The sequence below is a fragment of the Empidonax traillii genome, unplaced genomic scaffold, assembly GCF_003031625.1.
Source record: "Empidonax traillii isolate 1590-97213 ecotype Southwest subspecies unplaced genomic scaffold, ASM303162v1 scaffold15:size5535645, whole genome shotgun sequence".
NCBI classification, from domain to species: domain Eukaryota; kingdom Metazoa; phylum Chordata; class Aves; order Passeriformes; family Tyrannidae; genus Empidonax; species Empidonax traillii.
The window spans coordinates 76102-97331 of NW_020955208.1; the positions used below are offsets into that span (position 1 = coordinate 76102).

At 42.6% G+C, this 21230-nt stretch overlaps 1 protein-coding gene across 4 annotated transcripts in view; it reads left to right on the forward strand.

The window, feature by feature from the left end:
• ST3GAL3 (ST3 beta-galactoside alpha-2,3-sialyltransferase 3) overlaps positions 1 to 21230 on the forward strand; it is a 131516-nt gene that overhangs the window by 51800 nt on the left and 58486 nt on the right. For all 4 annotated transcript variants that reach the window (XM_027892547.1, XM_027892559.1, XM_027892555.1 and 1 more), the window contains one exon: positions 14391 to 14485. In XM_027892547.1, the coding sequence (XP_027748348.1) occupies positions 14391 to 14485 (95 nt within the window). The remainder of the gene's footprint in view (positions 1 to 14390; positions 14486 to 21230) is intronic.

The following is a 21230-nucleotide window of genomic DNA, read 5'->3' on the forward strand; positions in this document are numbered from 1 at the left end:
AAGAAAGGTAGAAGGGAAAAATCAGATACAGTCTTTCTGCATAACGTGTTTCTACTTACATGCATCAGAACAAAAAGGATTTAATTCTTCATGCATCAGGTCATTTATACCTGGGCAATTCCTTGCCAAAGCGTGTGACAGCTGCAAAATGTCTGTATGAATTCCAGGGAAGTCTGGACAAACATTTGGAGGAGGGATCCATTGCTGGGAGGGAAAAGGGGGGTTGCTGATTAGACAAACCACATCAAGCTCAGGAAATCCACTCAGCTGAAAATGTTTGAAAGCTGTTCGAATGTTAGGGAGGAAATATTTTATCTCTTTGCCCTGCTCTTGCTTTACCTTGGACATCCATTTATTGCCATTTTTGGAAAAGAGATTTTGAACTCTGATCTGCCCCAGCACAGTCTTACTCTCATCCGTAGGTAGGATTTTCCTTACTGCCAGGCAAGCAAGCTAAAAATCAAGCAACACTTTTTTTTTTTTCTTTTTTTTTTGCCCTCCCTCAGAGACAACCAGTTCTGGTGGAGTGACTGTAATTACCAAGGAAGCACACAGCTCTGATCCTTGTGCCTGTCCTGGGGTTAGTGTTGGTGCCTCAAGGTCCTTGCCCTCAGTCCAGGCTCTTCACTAGTGTTTCAAGAGGCACCCGTGATGGCTTTCAGTGGGTGACAGCAGTGAGCAGAGCAGGCAGAGTTTGTTCAGGTTTGTGCTTTGCAGCATCAAGCATGCTCTTGGCATCAAAAGAAGTAAGTAGCCGTGGAGTAAAAGCTCCCTCTCACTGTTACAGATTCCCTAAAGGTGTACTGGCCCCAGACAAGTTTGGAAGCAGTTTGTGGATCCTGCTGCACATCAGCCTGTTCTTATTTCTGCTAGAACCACTCTTGTATTTTTGCTCCTACTTCCTGTTTTCAGGGAGATACTAATCCCTGTAACTAGGGGTGCCGTTTTTCAAAGTTTAGCTGATAAAAATTGACAGGAGTGGACCTGTCTCGCTGCCTTTAAAGCTTGGTATCACCAGAGGGGCTGTCAGTTTGATTCACTCCATGACTGGCCAAGATACTAAAATGAAAACCATTGCTGCAGAGAGCGTATCAGGCTGTCATGGTGGAAAAACATGCACTGGGAATGCTCGGAAGTAATTGCTACAAGACAAGTTTGGTAACGTGAGTGACCTGATTTGCTGAGGAGACTGTTTACTATGCAGTTTCTGTTAAATTCAGCAAAGTGGTTGTCTCTGAAAAATCTTTCTTCAGTGACTTGCAGTGACTTGTGGTTTAGACAGTGATATTTACACAGCATTGATGTGAGAATCTGCAGGTTTTATAACTGGGTTTCTTGTGAACCTCACTGCCAAAGTGCTCTTAGTCTGCAGCTCAGGAAAAAGTAAAATATGCAATGGAAAGGTAAAATTCAGGAGGGCTGAGCGTGAGCACTACAGAGGCAGAGAGAGTAATGTGGGAGGATACTGTACTGTTTTCTCACTCCACAGTTGTCTGTTTGAACAGTTGCCCTAAGAACACCCATAAATACTTGTGGGAAGTTCTCCTTTTGGCCAACAGCGTGTCTGTTTTCCTGGCTGATGCAAATCTGCTGTTTCTGTTGTCACTGAGATCAATGGATACTCAGCTAATGTAGTCCTTCAACTTTTTTGTTTAGACAGGGAAATGTAAGAGTATCCTGAACTAGATTGGCATTGTGGGCTATAATTTTTTTTAAAACTGCCATGAGTTAATATGGGGAAATTGTTTTTTTGAAAAATAACTGTTAGGGAAAAATTTGGAAAAGCAGTCATATTGTTTTATAGGATTTTATTACTGCTTTGAAAAAGAAAGGATAATATTATTATTGACCTGCCATTACTGTTGTTATTTATTTATTTATTTAGTGACTTGAACCATAGCTTTCTTGTTATTTATTCTGTTTTACCTAAGTAAGTTCAAATAAGTGACTAAGTATTTGTTGATTTATTGAAGGCTAGAGGTACTTAGGATGATAAGATATTAGAAGTACCTGGTGATTAAGATCAATCATCATTTATAGTATGGCCTTCATTTTCTTGTGCTAGTGCTTTTCAAAGCTTTCATTTTACAGGCTGTGAGCTTTTATGCGTTTTTTTTTTTTTTTTTTCAGTTTTTCTTAACCAAGGTGATTGTTTTGTTAAAAGTGAGATTAAATGAGAACAAAATGACTGCAATTTGTCATTTTAATGGAGAGATTTCTTGCCCTGTCACACCAAGCATGTCTGCTCTCAAAATGTCTGTAGTGAAAAGTTTAATACCTTCATGGAATTACTTTTAAAACTTTCAAGAAGCGGAAGGAAAACACAGGATACATTCTCTATGACAGATATAAATTGCAATTAATTGTTTGTGGAGCACCATCTAAGTAGTTAGACAAACATGGGTGGGCAAATAAAAGAATGAGAAAAGAAACCAAGACCGGATGATGTCAAGAAACTAAAGTGAATAGACTGAATTCCAGGCGGAGGGGGAGAGTGAGCTGGTGGAGGCTCCAGAACACAAGTTCTGTGAGGGGTAGCTGAGGGAGCTGGAGATGTTTAGCCTGGGGAAAACAAGGGTCAAGGGGACCTCGTCACTCTCCATGCAGCTCCCTGAAAGGATGTTGTGGTCTGTTGTGTGCCCTCTTCTCCTGGAAAATGGCTTCAAGTTGTGCCAGGCGAGATTTAGATGGCATGTTAGGAAAAATTTCTCCACCAAAATGGTTGTCAAGCACTGGAACAGGCTGCCCAGGGAAGTAGTGGAGTCACCATCCCTGGAGATGGCTAAAAGGTGTTTAGATGTGGCACTTGGGGACACGGTTTAGCGGTGGCCGTGGCAGGGCTGGGTTGACGGTTGGACTCGTTGATCTTAGACGTCTTTTCCAACCTAAACAATTCGATTGTGAACGAATCCTTGATGGATTCAGGGAGATGCTGGGTTTACAAGGTCACTCTCTGTACTTTGTTCCACCCACTCTCTAAGGGTATGGAAAGCTCCCGGGTGTGGCAGGATTTCTGTGTCAGCTGGCAGCGCTGCACACTGGAGCCGCTTCACGTCGGGTTGCCTGAGGGGGTGGGTCACTGGGAGAGTATTAATTGTAGGAGTGAACTTATTGATGCCTTCTACAAAGGCTGAACGCAGTTAACGCTATGAAACGTTGCTGCTGGGACAAAAGCAGTGGATCTGCAGTGTTCACTGCCCTTTGTGATATTCAGGAGCAAATACAAATGCCGATGATGAATGCGCCTGCAGCATTTCTCCGGTTTGGAAGTTGGGATCGCTCAGACTGCACTTTGTCCATGTGCAATAGCTCCCTTTGATAACAACCAAAGACATGTAATTTTAACTTTAGCCGTTATGTCTTGTTTTCTTTCCCACAGCTGTAGGAAAAGTGCTTTCTTTATCAAGGATACTGAAAGAGAAGACATATTTGTGTGGGTTTTTTGTCCCCTCATCTTCACCATAACCATTTCCTTTAGTAGCTAATAATATTTAGTATTTATTTCAATGACTTTCATAAATCTCAAATGCATAAACCAGCAGCATCCTTTTTTTTTCTGCATTTTTTTCTTGTGGGAACTCGTTGAGATGAACTATCTCATTGACAAACTCCGTTCCTGGAAGGAGGAGGGCTGTGGTAGCGTTCTTCAAGCGGTGCAGTAAGAATCGGGAGGGTCTGCCTGCTTTGATTAGTGAATCAGGGGGGATATCTGTTCCTCCAGAAGATTTATAGCGTTTTGGAGGGCAGGCTTTTAAAGCATACCTTGTGCTTCAGGTATCCATCAAGCCTTGAAGGTACTGCCACGGGTGCTGTTGTTGCTGCACAGGCCCCTTGCATGTTGAATTTGGACATGGGGACAAAGTGGAGCATAGCACCCTGTGCTGGATGGAAGGATAGGTCTTATTTTTTCCACCTGTTTTGCAAGTAATGCAGGAGAGATACACGTGGTTCATGGTTCTTTTCTTCATCCGAGCAGTCAAGTTGCACCTCCAGTCTCTTCTTCCCTGCCTGATCTCTAACTCAAGCCAGACACTTTCTGTGTGGGATGATGAAGAAAGGATGTAGCTGTCTGTGCTGGCACTGTTTGCAGTTTTCTCTGCAGCACCCACTTGCTCTGTGAGTCAGTAAATCCTTTTGGTTTTGTCAGGTGGCCTCTTACATGGAAAGTCTTCAGTGTCCAGCCCCTGTGTCCTGTCTCTGGAAACAGTACCCAGAAAGAGGTTTTACAAGCTCAGTGTCTTACCCTTGTTTTGTTAAGATAACTTGTTTATTTTTAAAACCATGGGACCAAAGGAGAGAGGCGTACATTAAACACTGCTGATATTATCTGGAAGATTTTAATGCGTGTTGCTTTACAGATCACTCTTAGGCTAAGGGCTGGAATTAATAAGGTGATAGAGGAGCCAGAGAATTACATGAAACTGGGCACAAGCTCCACGTCTACCCTATCAAACTGTAACCTCCAGTTACAGAAGTACCTACTGGCAACCTGAGGGGAAAAGATCCCTCTGAAAACACTCTTTCCACTTGGGCTTTTGGCCTTTTTTTTTTTTGTTTAGATTTCCAGTGAAATCCTTGGAGATTTCTGCATCTGGTTAAAGGAAGAAAAAAGCCTCTGTCTGAATCCTAAATAGCAACAACTGGCTGCCCCCAGTTTGTCCTGCACTACAATGTGAAGTCTATTGTGCAGCAGAGTAACAAAAACGCATCTGGAATTTTTCCCGTCGGGATTGATGTGAATCTTGTTAATAGCAGCTTTGTGATGTATCTGTAATTGTTTTTCAGTGACATTATTCTGAGAGGAATGGAATTTTTTTTGTATGCACTGTACAGATGCGTATCGAGTGGCTGTACCTGGGAGGTGGCACTTAAAGCTACGTTATCCTGTTTCACTTAATAGAAGGAAAAAGGCTTATTCTGTGGTCAGATGGATGAGACTGCTTTGACTTCGAGGCAAGCTTGAAAATCACACAACTGTTCCTTGAACGACTTCCTACACGAAGGAGCATGCCAAATTAAATTGTTTAGGCATTAGGAATTTGTGCAGTGGAGAACATTTCCACTCTTGCTGTTTTTTAAGCTAGGACGTCCATCTGCTGAAGGGTGCGAGTTATGGTGTGGATTCCAACCAAAAAAGCTCAGTTTTAGAGTGCTCAGGGAGAACTGTGCTTGCCCAGCATCTCCCATTCTTGTCCAACTCCTTGTGCTTTCAGCCCCTTCTTGTTTTCGCTGCAGCTTTCATTCTCATTTCTAGTTTGTATCTTCCTGTTTCCTCAAAAAAACTGCAGACTTGATTTGATATTGTCACTGCTATGCCAGTTTTTCACATGAAACCCACACTGTGATGACTTTAAAAAAAAAATCTTTTGAAAACAACTGACAAAAAATTGTAAGAAACGTCACAGTGGACTATGTGTGTAATTGTCTTGGAGCATCAATTTGTGTGGTTTACAAAGAAGCTGAATGATTTACTTCTTGTCTTTGTTTCTTTGCATTTAATTAGCTGCCTATCTTGTGTGCTGTAGGCAGCTATTGGAGCAACAGCTTCTGCAGACTTCTTTTCTCTCACTTTCAGTGTTTTTGTCTCATTTCCTGTTTGTGTTTGAAAGCAGGCTTGTCCTTTGACTGCATTTTCATTGGGGAAACTCTCTCTGGATCACCTTAAAGTCACTGTGGGGAGCTGCACTGATGAGAATTGCAACCTGCAAATATTCAGTAATAATGAGTCAGGATGGAAAATGCATGCAGTTGGAAAATAATGGATTCTTTTCATTCTTCCTTGGGTTTCTGAGCACTTATTGATTTCTCATTTCCAAATATAAGGCTAGAAAAGTAATTTTTTTATTTGCTGTGTTGGTTTGGTTTTTTTTTTTTACATGAAAGCTGAGAGTTTCCCAGGAGTGGGATATGGGGAACTGTGTCCTGTAGAACTTTTCAGAATATAACCCTACATGTAAGAAAATCAGGAGAGCTGACAAGACCTGTGTTAATGTCACGATGTGTATTTCACAGCAGAGTAATATTTTCCATATCATGTTAATAGGAATTTTTTGTCTCAGTTCTGAAATGGCGTTGATCATTCCAGAAGTGTATGAGCCTTGAAAATATTGACTGTTCTCTCAGACCAACCCATCTGTTTCAGTTAAAATGCTTGAAACACTGACGTTTCTTCTGCCAGCATCCTCACTCCAGTAAGACTTACGCAGGAAACTTTTTCCTCAACTGGATTTTTGTCCCAGATAAGAGCAACAGGACAGAGGTGAAGGAACATCAGGCTTTCAGAAACTGAACAAATTATGAAGCCCAGTCCCCTGTCTGTGCAGACAACCCCTTTCACAGAATGATCAAGCTTCTCAAGTCATTTGTTTTAAGCTTTCCTGTCTTCATCAGCTTCCACCACAAAGCTGGTTTGGATCTTTTTAAATATTAGTGACCTTATTTTCATCTTCAGCTGGCTGTATCACGATCAAATCATACTCATTTTGTGCTTCTTTGTTAATTAGCTTCAACAGCTCTTTCTCTTCCATGCTGCATCCCCTGTGCTGTGCATCGACAGAGCAGTCACATCTGTTCTGTGCTTGTGCCTGGCTCTGCTGAACAACCTGGGCATTTTTGGTTTAGCTGATGGTGGAAGGCTCTTCTTCATCACTGTCCTGTTCCCTCCATATATACCAATTTCTTTTCACCTTTGAGTGTTCCAGGCTCCTTCTGCAGTGACATAATTACTCGTTACGAGGGCCACTCAAAATTTTACCATTCCCTTCAATGCTTTGAAATTTTGAGATTGGTCTGATACAGTAGAATAACCTCAAGAAAGGCCTATACATTAAATATCACATGAAATAATGTGACAGGAGGAGATGAGATCAGAGGCTTTTGAAACAGTGAAGTGCAATTTGTCGTGCTCTGCCTTAAGAGTGCTGGCAGCTTGGGACAGTCAGACGTGGCCAGTGGTGGCAAGAATGAGCAGTGGGTGGCAGTGACATGGCTGTGGATTAACTTCTTTCTGCAAGTAGGATAAAGAGAATATTAAGTTGGCTTTATAAAAGTAACATGCAGTCAGCTGCATTTAACAGACTTGTTAATTAGTGTCTATGACAAAAGACAACAGGTCTGTGCTGGGAACTGTGCCCATCATCTGCAGTCTTCTGAAATGTCTTAGATCTTCATCAGAAAGAACAGATACCCCAGGTACCCTGCCTTTTGAGAGTGCAGTGTTGCACAGCAGCAGTTAGCCTACACATGACTACTTTCCAGTTTGTTTTCATTAGAAAACAGTCTCCTTCCTCTCCCTGTGGAACATGAACAGGAACAGAATCGTGCCAAGCTTTGGGCAACTGGCAGAGTTGGTGGCTGGCATCTTCCATGGGAGCTAACAATTTCTTCTTGGGAGAAGGATTGGACCCTTTTGCCTTCCCTCCTCATCTCGTTTTTTATTTGCACGGAGGGCTTTGGAAACTCAGGCAGTAATTACAGTCTGCTTTCGCTCACCTTCATCGTGTTTCCAAATACCACATAATCTCATCTGTTTGGCTCAGTGCTCCCTCCAGTTCTTGAAGCCCTCACCTGGCTTCTCATAGGAAAAATGAGCTGTAATTCAATCTTGCATCATTGACAGTAACACACGAAAAGCAAGCTATGACATTGAAGCGATGTTAGGAGACTGGTTTTTAAGCTAACAAAACTCTGCGTTGTCGAGAAGTTAGCTTTTCGCCCTTGCATAATTGTGTTTTGGTATTAGGGAGTTCTGTGAACAATGACAAATTTTTGCATGTTGTCTTATAAGCTGCACTATGAGGCAGGTCAGGACAAAGTGTCTGCCTTCTCTAAATTTTATAGCTTTTTTTTTTTTTTTTCCCCTCCCCAAAAAGGAAGCCATTACCTTTAAACCAAGCTTCTTGTTGGGTTTTTTTGAATGCATGAGTGGTTTTTGTCTGAAATGTTTGGAGAAACAGTAGGAAGGTCCGAGGATTTCGTAAGAGCAGGCAAACTGATCTCTTTTTGTCTTCAATACTTCGTTTATCTCAAAACTTTCCAGTCCCCATGATTACTACTTGTGTTACATAGGTGAGCTGCTCGGGACACCTCGTTGGACTTCGTGCATGTCAGAACACAGTCAGTCAGCAGGAGGGACTGAGCTGATATTAAATAATTTGTTGATTTTGTGCCTTGGTGGTGCCATAAGCTCAAGATATTAATGACTGCAGAAAGGTTAAACTTTACGTGTCTTCCTGTTTATCACAAAGGTGCGGGGTACAAACAGAAAGCAGTCTTGGCAGGCAGCAGGCTGCAAAATCCACGTGCTGCTTATCTGCAGTGGTGTTTGTACTGAAATTTGATTACCATATATGAAGAGAAATACTTAAAAAAGCATAAGGAGTCTGAAGAGCAGCTCTTGATTCCCAACTACAGCAGACTGTAGCTTGGGGATTTAGTCACCTCCTAGCAGTGTTATCCCAGTGTGAAAGTGGTTTTAGATGAAATAGACCTGTGCAGGACTTCAAAAGATCACCTGTTTATTTTCCCTCTTAAAAGTAGGCACAGCTATGACTAACCCATGTTTAATATATATAAACTTGTTCTTAAAAAATAATACAACCAAATCAGAAACCAACGTAGCTGAAATGAGTTCTGTAACTCATGTCCAGACAACAGATTTCAGTGTGTAATCCTCCCAAGCACAAGAAACCTTTTTTTAATGTTTAATTTAAGTTTCCTTTGCTGCATTCTAGGTCCAGGGTTACTACCTGTCTTTATCAGGGATATAGAGGTGCTGCCTTTCTCTTTTGCAGCAGCCTTGTAATATTTGATGGCTTATCATGTCCTTTCAGTTCTCTCTAGACTAAACAAAGTAATTTTTTTTTTCTAGCTTTCCTCAGAGACCGTGTTTTCTAGACCTGAGATCTTTCTCAGAGCTCTCCTATGGCCTTTTTTCAGTTTGTTCATTTTTTTTTTTTTTGCCTGAGGCCCAGAATTGGATATGGTCCTTGGGCCTATGCTTTCTGATCCTGACTGGAGTATTTAGCAGGTTTCACAGCTGTGATAGTTACATTTTCAGTCATGATAGGATGTTTATCTTTTCTGCAACAGTGTGACAATGTTCTGTGTGTGAACTGCAGTGGGGAGGATGGAGGCCCTTTAAGATACACACCCTGGAGCAGCTGGTCCTGCTCTAAACAGAGCAGGGAGCAGGCAATGGGAAAAACCTGCACAGATGAGTTTAAACAACCTACTGGGTGATGGAGAGCAGAGGGCAAGAAGGCTGATGATGCTCCAGGGTGCTTCAAAGGTACAGAGCAGTCATTCCCAGGGGAGCAGGCTGGGATAACTGGGATGGCTGCTACATAGTCCGTGGGTTTTTCGTTCAGCTGATTTTACCTGCCCCTTCCTTTTCTTTGCTTATGAAATAAAGCCTGTTCAAGGGCGTTCTTCTGGAGTGGTTTTGACATTTAATGTTAGAAAGAGGGACCGTGGTTCACACTCACGGTCCTTCTTGCAAAGCTGCAAAGGATCAAGTGATTACACCAGCTCAGTAAAGGACAAAACCCAAATGTCAGAGTTACTAGGACAGGGCAGAGAACAAAGCAGAGCAGTGTTGTACCACTGCATAATTCAGTGATGTCTGTATCCAGAATGGCCTTTGCAGCCTGAAGGAGACAACTATAGGTACACTCAGGATCTGTAGGCACAAAGAGCATGGAAGAAGATGGGTGGGGATCTGTGGCTCACTGTCCCTTGGGAAAGAATTAGGAGGTCTCAGATGGCAGTGACCAACCATTCTTCAGTGGTAAGTTGTCTTTACCATAATATTCTATTTTAGGCTATTTCTGCAGTTTGCTAAGATCAACCTAATTTTTGGCCTTATCTCTGCTGTTAAAGATATTCTTGTTGCAGCCATCTTTTTTTTGTTGTTGTTGTCTTTTGTTTTTTGTTTGGCTTGTTTGCTAATGTGGGAAGAGTGGTATGTTGGTTGTAGGATGGGGTTAATCCTTTTTAATGTGGTTTCTTGAATTTTTGAGGAATCTTTGAGCTGCTTGGATTTTTGTGACAGAGGATTAATGTCAATAAGAAATGTGAAATCAGGACATCACAAACCTCCTCATTCCTATGCTCTCATACCATGCTGGTCCCTGGAGAAGGGGAGGCAAGGAGAGAGCATACATCTTGGTCTCACTAGGGAAAAAGGAAAAGGTTAGTTTAGATTTTCTCTCTCTATTCTATAAATGCCTCTGTCAGACCTAATGGTTCAAGCGCTCGAGTGCTTTGGCTTGTATTTCGCCCATTTTATTAATAAAATTAGTAGATTTTGTGCCTTCTATCTAACCATGGATGCTTTTGAGCATCAACAAACAGAAGATAGATGTCATGCCGGAACAAATAAGTCATTTATTTGTGTGACTTAAAAAAAAATTATTCTGGCCCCTTTACAAATGCAGGGTCTGTACAAAATTAGGTTTTAGCACCATTTGATTTTTTCCCTTTGGCTTCCACTTTTCTGTTGCTGCTGATTCTCCCTTCTTAAAGAAAAAAAAAAAAAGGCAGGTTGGCTTGAAGAAGGAGGGGGGAAAAAAAAATAAAAGAGAGGAATACCTGAGAAATAAGCCCACAGGGGAGCTTAGTGGCTGCCAATCTGCCTTTCCTTAGTGTCATGATTTCTAGAAATGTGGTGCCATCTTCTCCTTTACTCTTTCAGAGACTTAACCTTGTCTTCCTCCCTCCTCATTAGAGCCAAGGGCACATCAATCAGTTTATTTATTTTACTTTCTGTCAGATGCATTTTATTCTCTCCCACACATTTATGCATTAGTTGCCTTGAAAGTAGCAGATAAGAGCAGATTCCAGTCAAGATTCAGTGTCTGGAATTGTTCAATAGCTACCTTGACCAGCAGCAGTGTAGTCTAGGATTTGCTTTGAGGGGCTTTGGGGAGCGTGTTCTGCTCATGCTTAATGCTTCATGCACATCAAAGAGGAGTAGCTGTGAATGGATCTGAGTATCAGGGGCAGAACAGAATGGTCGGAAAACTTGGCTGGGGAGCTTCTGGCAGGCTGTTTAAGCCTTCCAGGTAGAAATGTTTAGGGGTCACAGCTCTTCTTTACTTGTCAGGAGGGAAATAATTGGAAGTGTAATGTTTTGTCACATAAGCCAGAATCCCCAAGGCACAAATGTATATCACATTTTCTTGTGTGTATCGACTCCTGTTTAAGAACAGCTCTTGGCAGCACACTTCCTTTCGCTGTGCGTGGGGTACAAGTTGTGTTGGAGATTTTATTGATGTTTTTGTGTGAGGAATTCAGACTTGAGAGCTGGGGGAGATCTGGTGCATACCTCACAATTACCATATCCAGCGTTTAGCCCATTTAGATGTCATTTGTGTTTTATCAGGGTATGCCATTCAAACTGGAGATTTTAGATGCTTAGCATTTCTCTCTCAAATTACATAGGCTGCAAATGTGTGCTACAAGCATCCAAACTCTCCATCTTTTCCGGGCTGTCACGTACAGTGAGGTTGCATTATGTCTGTTCTGGAACTGGGTTGGGGTAGAGAGGAAGTGCTTAGAATTTAAATTGGAAAAAATCAAAACTCTCCCTTTCCGTGTGGGTTTCTGAAGCAGCACAGGCCTGTTTCAGTTCTGGATAGTGGTTGCTGGTGAAGCCAACCTGCCTTTAGGATAGTCCTGACTGGAAAACTCAGGCAAAATACAGCCTCCTGTACCGAGCTGTCTCAGTGGATACGGAGTTTAACATCATTCAGAAGCATTTGCTGTTTTTCTGTTTGACAAACTCCCATGCATTCCTTGGAATGTATTTTAGGTGCTCTGCAGAGAGCATTCCCATGGCCTGTTTGAGGCATATCCTGGTACTTCCTGAAGGGTCCTGGAATACACCAGTCGTGGTTCAGAGCCAAAGCAGGACAGCGTTTCCCTGTCCTGGCTGGACACCGGTTCTGGCCCACTCTGATTTATTGAGGTGGCAAAGTGCACGAGCTTACAGCATTTATGATTTCTTAATATTTCCAAAGTGGAATTTCTTTCAAGATTTATGAGATCTAAATATCCTCTAATTTGCTCCCTTTTTCTCCCATATGGATATAATATTTCCCCTAAACTGTTCCTTCTCCTCCTTAAATGAAGCAAAAGTATGAAATAAAAGTCTGTCTCCCTGGCTCTGTATACAGTAGTGTTAAATATTGCCAAATAATAGTAGCTGGTCTAAGGCTAATATGTTCCTTGCTAGGATAAACCCTAAATTTACTTTTAACAAGTATGATTAAAAGGCTAATGGTCATTTCAGCCTTCTCTTTGGCATCAGTTTGGTCCCCTGGTCCAAGCAGAAGGGACATGATAGAGCATCAAATCAGTCATGCTTGAGCTTCAGCTGATTTTGGGAACTCCCCTGGAGTCCAAGGAGTTCTAGAAGGATCTGAGTTCCCTCCTCATTTTACCAGCCCCAAGGCTGTGACCCCCAGGCAATGCTGTCATCATCCCTCACTGCAGCTGCTGCCTGGGGAGAACAGGGACCAGTCTGTGTGACCTGCCTTCTGCTGTATGTTCAAGTGGTGGCTGTCAAGGAAGAGCTGTGAACATTTCTGCCGTAGCCCTTCAGGTTATAAAAGCTCTTGCACTGTAGGAGAGTCATGCAAAGATTCCTCCTGTTGATGTTGGAAGGAGGTGGAGATAATTCCCACCAGTGTAACTTAATAATTATTATTTTGGTGCACCAAGATATCTGAGAAAACACTGAACTAATTTGTCAGGTTACTGAAGTTTTTAGGGTATTTTCAGAGTCAATGTATTACAATTAATACTGTCTTGTTCTTATTTATTTATATATTTTTAAGTAGGCCCGTGGGGGTTTTTCACTTAAGAGCTTCAGAAGCTCTATTTAACACCCCTTTCCCTCCTTTTCCCAGATAAAGTCTATATATCCTTTTGTATTCTCGGCTCTGGAAAAAAACATTCCTTTCCTCCTAGATTAGTCATGTCATCTGTGCATCTTGCTTTTATGGTTATGGATGATCTTATTAAAGATTGCATGAGTGGATGTGAAGCAGCATGCATGGGTGCATCCGAGTCTTCTAGTTTTGTTAAATACTCTCTCTTGCCCCTTTCCAGAGATTTCTGCAACCTGGGATTTACTGGGCACCTGCAACAGGACTTGACTTTGAGCAGTTTATAATTCAGCTTTCATTCCATCCTTTCCTCACTGTGCTGCTGTCTGAAATTCTTGCTCTGTACCCGGCTGTGGCATAGTGAAGATGAGTCTTTCCTAATTCAGGTAGTTGAAGTCCAAAGGTTATCTGATTGCAGTAGCAGAGAGTTGCATGCTGAGTACAGAAACAGCCTGAAGGGAGAGTTAAACCTGTGGGTTCCATCTGCCCCAGCCCCATGCCTAGGTTATCCAGGCTGGATCTGTTTCAGAAGCATGTGCCTTGCACTACAGAGGAGGTGTACTCTCTGACTCTGAGTATGTGCTACATTCCTTTCTTAATTTCTGTAGAATGGTGTGATTGATTTTGATCCGGGACATCCCTGACATCTGTTTTGATATGATTGAATGAACAAGATTTCTAGTAGTATTAGCATGCTTTCTGTGTTGATACATTCAGAAATGGTCCCATATGGAAGTTAATGTTTGCTAATTGCTTCCTTCTCTCTGGCCACTGTACTAATTTTTTCTAGAAGAGACAAATTTTTAGTAGCTGCCGTGTCCGTGTGTTGATGGTGTAATTAGGATAATGTATTTCAATAATGTATTTCCATAATGACATGGTGGAGAAGGACTAGGTCTCTCTTTTGTAAGGGATTCTGGATAGATCACAACTGTTTGGTTTGGCAAGGACCTCTCTTGAATCTTTTATACATTACTGAACACAGAAGGAAACTCCCAAGTCTGCACTGAATTTTCACTGTCTATAAACCAAGAGCTGCTTCACGATGCCCTGAGCTGTTTCCTTTCTTGCCTGTGTGGTGATAACTGCTGTGTATGTGCATATGAGTGAGGCCAGAGCAGCCATGAGAGCAGGTAACCCCAGCCTTGCTCTCCACAGGTGCTTCCCCACCTGCACAGAGCAGCACAGCGTGGATGTGTCATGGACAGTGGAAAGGCCGTTCCACGTGAGCAGCACGTGCATTGTCTTAGCCAAACAACAGTGGGGAAGTTCTAAATTGTTTGAGTGGAAGGGATGGCCGGGTCATGACTCGAGTGGCACAAACTCTGACAGATTCGTTTCACTGCAGTCACCTTTGGGTAAAAGTAAAATCTTTCCCATTACTGTATTGGCAGTGAGAATGTAGAATCTGCACTTAGGTGTGGATTCTCTCAGCCTTCCTGCAGAAATTTATCCTTCCTAGTTCAGGAGTTAATTTCTTTCTCATTTTGATTTTCTCAGGTTCTCGAAGCCGGCACCAATGTTCTTGGATGATTCCTTCAGGAAATGGGCACGAATCAGGGACTTTGTACCCCCCTTTGGAATTAAAGGACAAGGTATGAATGAGACCTGTTGGAGAAGAAGGTGGTTCTGCAGATGTCTGCCCCATTTTGGTTTTCTGTTTTGAAAACTTAGGTGTTGCAGCTTTGCTGACAGCAGCTGAGAGTTCAAACTGACTTAAACTACCTTTAAGCCAGTATTTCTCTGAAGAAGAGGAAAGATGCCTTGTGGTTGACCACTGATATAAATCTTCATTTTCTTCTCATAGCATTTTATAGTTGGGCTAATTATTGACTTATATGACAAATAGGAAAAGTCTGTTGAGATGCTTTGGTGATGATTTGCAGTATGTCCTGTCCTTCAGCAGGAGCCGTGTCTCAGGTACGCCTTGGGAAGGCAGAGGTGATGCTGGTGGTCACTAGATGGGGGCCGGTAGCCCAGCCAGCAGATGATCTGTTCTGTGGGTGACAGGCTCCTGGCTATCCCACATGTGCTATCAAAGGCCTCTCTGGGTGAGTGGTGGTGAGCAGAAGGCTTGTGCTCACTGCAGTGATTTGCTGCAGACTTTCTGAAGTCCAGCATGTTTATTAAGAAGCGTTGGTTGCTTGGCATCAACTTGCAAGATTTTTATTCTGCTCACAAACTCACAGATAGAGATAGCCCCCATGGGAACCGAAATATCTGGTGGAGAAGGGGCAGCAGCCACAGAAGGCCTGGGTCTGTCTCTCTGCCTGGCCTGGAAGCAGGTGTGGCAGTTGTCAGAACAATCTCTGATGAAATCAAAAGGCTCTGCTGACAAATTGCTTTTGGCTTGCATCAGTTCCCTTCTTTGTTTTGTCCATTCCTTGTCCAGTCGGTCTTTTGCAGCTCAATAGGAAACTGATTGCTGTCCTCTCATTTAGCCAGCAAAGGACTAACAGTGGCAGCACAAGAGAGAGGCTGCGGTGACCACAGGAGGGCTTGTCCCCTTCTAACCAAGCACACAAGGTGTACAAAGCTAGGGCAAGCCGACTGGCCGTCCTGGAGGTGGGATTTGCAGATTACACATGATGTCAGCCAGACCTAACAAAAATCATTGCATTAAACGGAATCCAAGTGGAGAAATTCACCAAAAGGGAATGACGGAACAGCTCTGGCAGCCTTCTCCCTGGGTTTGCTGCCAGCTTGTATCACCACTGCAATGTTATGTAAATCTGGTGTTTTATATTGGATTTCCTCAGTTAGAAAGAGAAATGAGAAATTGCCATTATTTAAATGGCTGCGAGCTGAAGCCACGGGATGGAAACCGTTGAATAGGTTATTTTTTTAACACCCTCCTGGGACTGAACTTTGTGCCAAGTTTCAGTCTGGAGCAAGTTCTGTGTGTGGGAGGGTTGCATTATAAATCTGCGCAGCCCAGGATTTCTAATGGCCGCGCTGACAGGCTGTGAGTCCTCGCGATGCGAATGGCGCCCTTTCATGTTACACATCACTTGGAATTCTTGCATCAGTCTTTTCTGGCTGTCCCATGGGATGCATTCGGCCTCAGCCGAGTGATTGGATGATGGGATCAGCACCTCATTAGGGCTTTCAGTCAGGGCAATCTAATGATATCCAAAACAACTGACCCAGGCAGGCAGCGTGGAGCTCAGTCACCTGGTGGTGCGAGGTGAAGGCTCTCAGAGCTGGGATGTGCATGGGAAAACAAGTAGTCAGGGTGGCTCAGAAAGTGTGGAGAGATGTGGCTGTGTTGAAACAGACAGGGCAGGAGTTCTGCTCTGTGCATTAGGCAGCCCCGTGACACCATCAACTGGGGTTTCCAGCGTGCATCGCACTGGGAGGGGTGGTTGGTGCTTGTAGACAACGACTGTAGCTGAGATGGTAATGGAAAGATCTTGCTGAGAACTTTGGTGAATAACACCTGGTGTTTTAAAGTCCTGTGATCTATTCCAAGTGCAAAATGGCTTGTGTGTGTGTGTGTGAAATACAGCTACAAGATGAGCTTACTTACAATAATGCTGCATGTTTCAAGAAACTTCTAGAAACTATAGCTTTAAAGTACTAAAAGTTATGAAATCACAGGATTCTTAGCAGCTTTCACTTTTTAAAGTTTCTCTCTGTTCTTCGGGCTCTTACCTACATTTTGCTTTGCTTTGTCTCTGAATAAAAAGCTGAACAGAATCCTTTTTCACCCACCACTTGGTGTTTACTGGTCCAAGAAAGAACAATTCCAAGATTGCCAGAACGACTCTTTGCAATCTTCAGGGGAAAGCAGCTTTTGAGGAGCAGTGCCTACTGGGCTGCACTAATTTGGAGTAACACGTCTGTATAAATTACATGCAAAAGAGTAGAAATGGCTCCGAAATTTTCAGGGCAGGACTACTGCTCTTTAAAGGTTATCATATCAAGGAGAAGCCAGTATGCTGATCATTTTGACACAGTTCATCGAAGATCTTCGTTTTCTTCAATGAGAATCTGATTGCAAAGACAGTTCTTCCATCTCCAGATGCTACGAAGTACTCGGTAGAACACAGAACGTTTAACAGAGTTTCTTTGTGAGAGATTGCTCGCTCATTTACTCCACTGGTCATTTTCTGATTTGTCCATTAGCCCAGGCAAGGGGGCTTTATGGGCCATTCTCTCTCAGCAAGAGCATTTGTGTGTAGAAGCCGTCAAGCAGAATGTGGTCTTGAGTGGGAAAGTTTTTGGACTTTGCCTCAAATGCTGCTGGATCTGAAAGGGACTGTTGCAGCAGGAATTGCAGCAGTCAGATTGGAAACTGCTGCTGTTGTCAGTCAGTTAACAACCTTAGTGATTCCTTGTGTGCTGAATGAAAGAGGCACAGAAAATAGGCAGGTGGCAACCCTGCTGTTCGATGAGCAGGGCTTTTTGGGATGAGGCAACTGGCACGCAGTCTTGTGCAAACTCTGAACGGTGGTTGTGAGAGTCCTCTACAAGGTATTAGAAATAGATGAAGAGGAATTTAAGAGCAGAGGTCATACCTTTTTCTTAATCTGTCTTAAATGGGCAGAGTTTTAGATCACCAAAGATTTGGATGAAGGCTTGATCCTAATTACTTGATCCCAATACTCAGCAACCTGGGACAAAAGCAGAGCTGAGAGCTGTCAGGAGTGTTGGGGCTGATCCGGCAGACTGAAGGTGTCATTGCATTCATCAGAGATGTTTGTAGCCCTTGTGGAAACTCTGGCTTTCTCTGTGTGCAGAGAATAGGGGAAGTAATAGAGATGGAGAGGTGTGAAGAGGTGTTAGGTTTTGATGCCATGAAGGGTCACTACCAGTATCTAGCTTGGCTTTCCATGCAACAGTGGGTCTAGGTTTTGCCCAGTGATTTCTGCAGCTGGCTGTGCAGGTTATCTTTCAGAATCTGGATCAAGATTTTCTAAATGAAGAATGACTGTGTTGACAAACAGGCCAGTGTCACGTCTGACTGCAGTTACTTTAAAAAAAACGAGATGCTTTTGCCACGTCGAGCTTGTTGTCTCCTACTATGTGACTTACAGAGTCTGGAAATGGGATGGGCCACTGTAAGTGCTTGGAAATGATGACTGCATCGCTATTAATAAATAAAATGGTTGTCCTCTGGTCCTGAAGGCTGTTGAGCTCATTGTTCAAACAGATTAACTCCCTCCCCCCCCCCCCCCCCCCAAAACAGAGTGGTTATGTCCAGGCTTCCTATCAAGAAAGGTCACTGGCCTCTATTAGCCTGTGAATGCGTGAGAATTTTAGAGGAGGATATTTGTTGGCCCTGGTGAACACATCTGGGACTGTGCTAACCTTTTAATAGTATGGACTTGTGTGGGACAGCGTGGGCCCGTGCCCTGCTGCCAGTTTGTTTATTACTGTGTGTATAGCCAGAGTGGGGAACGTGGTGAAATTGGTCAGCCCTGAGCTGTCAAGAAGAGCAAACTGTAACAAGAAGTTGGAACTCTAAAAGCTATAAATGTCAGAATGTCCTGTGGGGGACAGCTCAGGCTGCCGAGCACCCTCCTGTGTCCCAGGCTATTGTTTTGGCATTAACTGGGATGTTGGAGTGCCTCCCATGTTTCACCATGTGCAAGGATCTCATTTCCTTGTAGGAACTCTTCTTTCCCAGCACCCACCAAGCTTGGTGTTGCAGCTTTTTTTCAGTGAGGGGCGAGGAGACTGCGGCGATCTTGGGCTCTTAACTGAGTGATGTGGAGATTTTTAAAAAATTTAAATTGAAATTTCTTCTTTAGCAGTGCACTGTCAGTGTAATTATGGGGGTATGAATATGCACGTGCTATCCACATAGTTATGGAGACCCTCTAGCACATACACTGCTTTCAGGGTTAAATTTGTCAATGAATAAGCAATGGAAAAATCGTTTATAGTGCTAGTGAGATTATTAATCCCAGAGGACCTCCTCCCCAAATTTACCTCTGTAGCTAAAGCAAAAGGAAAGAGTTATTTGGAGAAGGGCAACAAACAAGACTGGAGAAATACCTGACTATTAATAGAAATTTCTCAGTACATGTGGTTTGAAGAATATAAAAGGCTTTCATAAGAAAGAGTAGCTAGTATCTGGCATCTCCTCCATGTAATGACGATGGAAGAGTTGCTGTAGTTGTTTTTTTTTTTTTAAACCTAAGTGAAAACATATGGCACAGCATGCACTAAAAAACTAAACAGACATGATCCATGTAGTATATCTTCCATGCATTTAGTCAGTAGTTGTGTCAGTGCTTAGCAATAATTATAGGTCTTCACTTCCACCCTTGTTCCTGCTCAGTTGTTTTCAGCAGAGAGGCTGCTTTGTTGGCCCTGAATCAGTTTGCCTTTGAAGGTGATAGTTATTTCTTAGGGGAGTGATTCTCTTGTCACCGTCTTACAGGATTTCCCTCCCGCCAGGAATCTAGAAAGCAATTTCTTCCCCGTGGCGATAAGGGAATATCAAGAACACGTTTCAAGTGCTACAGTTTTTAGCAAATGTAGTACAAATTGCTGGCCAGGAGGCTTTGAATTTTCCTTTGGTACAGGAGGGACATCTGGAATCGGTGACAAAGGAATTACGTCTTTGTCCAGACCACCAATGCTAATGAATGTATTGTGCAACGATTAACTGTATTTGTACTCGGTTTTATTTGGATGATTCCTTCTGTGTTAGTGCTGCTGGGAAGAGCCGTGGTTCAGTGCTGCTTAGCAGAGTTTTCAGTGGCCTCATGGGGCAGAGGTCGCTGATCTCCAGTAAAGCTGTTGAGTTTTCAGGCGTGCAAAAGTTGGCATATCACAGTGTTACTGGGAGAAAAATCTACTCTCTTTTCATGCGTGTTCTTTACTTGCATAGCTTTTACATCGACTTTCTTGGCACGAGCAACGCTTTATCTCTGAGAAAACACGTTCGGTTGGACATGACAATTTTAATTTACAGCTGACTCAAAGAAAAACTATCAGAAAAGTAGCTCTTTTCCAACCTACTCTTCTAGCTCTTTAGACAGGCTGGAGTACCACATGCAGACACCTTCCCTACGTTTGACTGGGTCTGAATGAGTTGTTTCTTTTCTGTTTTAATTCTCCAGTCTTGTCCTTATTTTGTTAGTGGTGCTCTGTTGTACAGATGATTTTCCTACTATGAGCCTTTTTTTGATCTTCGTGTGTTCTTCCTCTAACAAATAAGCAAGAAGCACAAGCATGTATAGCCATTAGTTCTATTCAGAGCAGGTATCAACACAAGATTGTTGTTTCTTCCTGAGTTTGAGGCAGATTTCTGAACTAGTTTCCACTAGAATTTTGCATTTGACCAAAATTGGTAATAGTTGCCATTATCACGTGGGAATATAGATATAAAAATGCTGCTGTTTCCCCAGGGAATTTGGCTGATTTTATAGCCTCAAGAAATTAAATGAGATGTTTGAAAGGGAAAAAAAAAAAAAAAGAAAGTTTCAGAAAAGGTAGAGGACCAGCTTTTCGTTGTCAAATAAAGCCTCTAAAGGTAAGTTATACTGTGAATTTTAAAATTAAATCAACTTCCATTCTTGAGCTCTCCTGATGAAGGTAAAACCCTCTCGTGCAATCCCTTGTTTCAGTCAAAACTGATGCTTTGTTTCTGAGCGTGCCTAAAGAACAGCCCCTTTCCCAACCCACTGAGAAGGGAAAGGTGCCCCAGGGAGACTCAAACCTCAAGTGTGTCGTTAATTGGGTGACTCCGTATTGGAGTTCGTCACAGAAGTCTTGAAGTGCAATTGAGACATGGATATTATTCCTCTCTTTTACCTCCCAGAGGGAAAAGCAGGTCTCCTCTAGCTGTTGGGTTTTGAAGTGCCATTTCTTAATGCTTCTGCAAGGGTCAGAAGAATTAGGAATCATTGTCATAGCTGTTGAGTTTTTTGGCCTTGAAGACACTGCTTGGCCACCTGTGAAGGGTCAAAAAAAATGCAGCAATGAAGGGAAGAACAGCCCTCTGTAACAACTGTATTTATTTTCCTGCTTGTCACTGAACAACACATTGTGAATCTTTCAAGGACCATTTTTATTTGGCATTAATTCTCCTGTTTTACAGGCTTTATTGCTTCCTGTGCATTGAACTTGAGTTTGGATCAAAATGGTTAATGCACGCTTATTGCAAAATGTTGCCCCGTTTTTTTGGCATAATTGTTTTTTAAATTAATGTTCCAACTTTCCAAGCCGTGGGATTATGTTGGGAACTAAGCTTGTGTTCTGAAAAAACAAACTCTCGGTTGTGAAGAAAAGCTTGGAAAAAAAAAAAAAAATCCCCAAAGGCTCCAAAACGACGATGTAAATGAAGAGTCCAAATGTTATGTATTTTATTTATATCTTGTTATA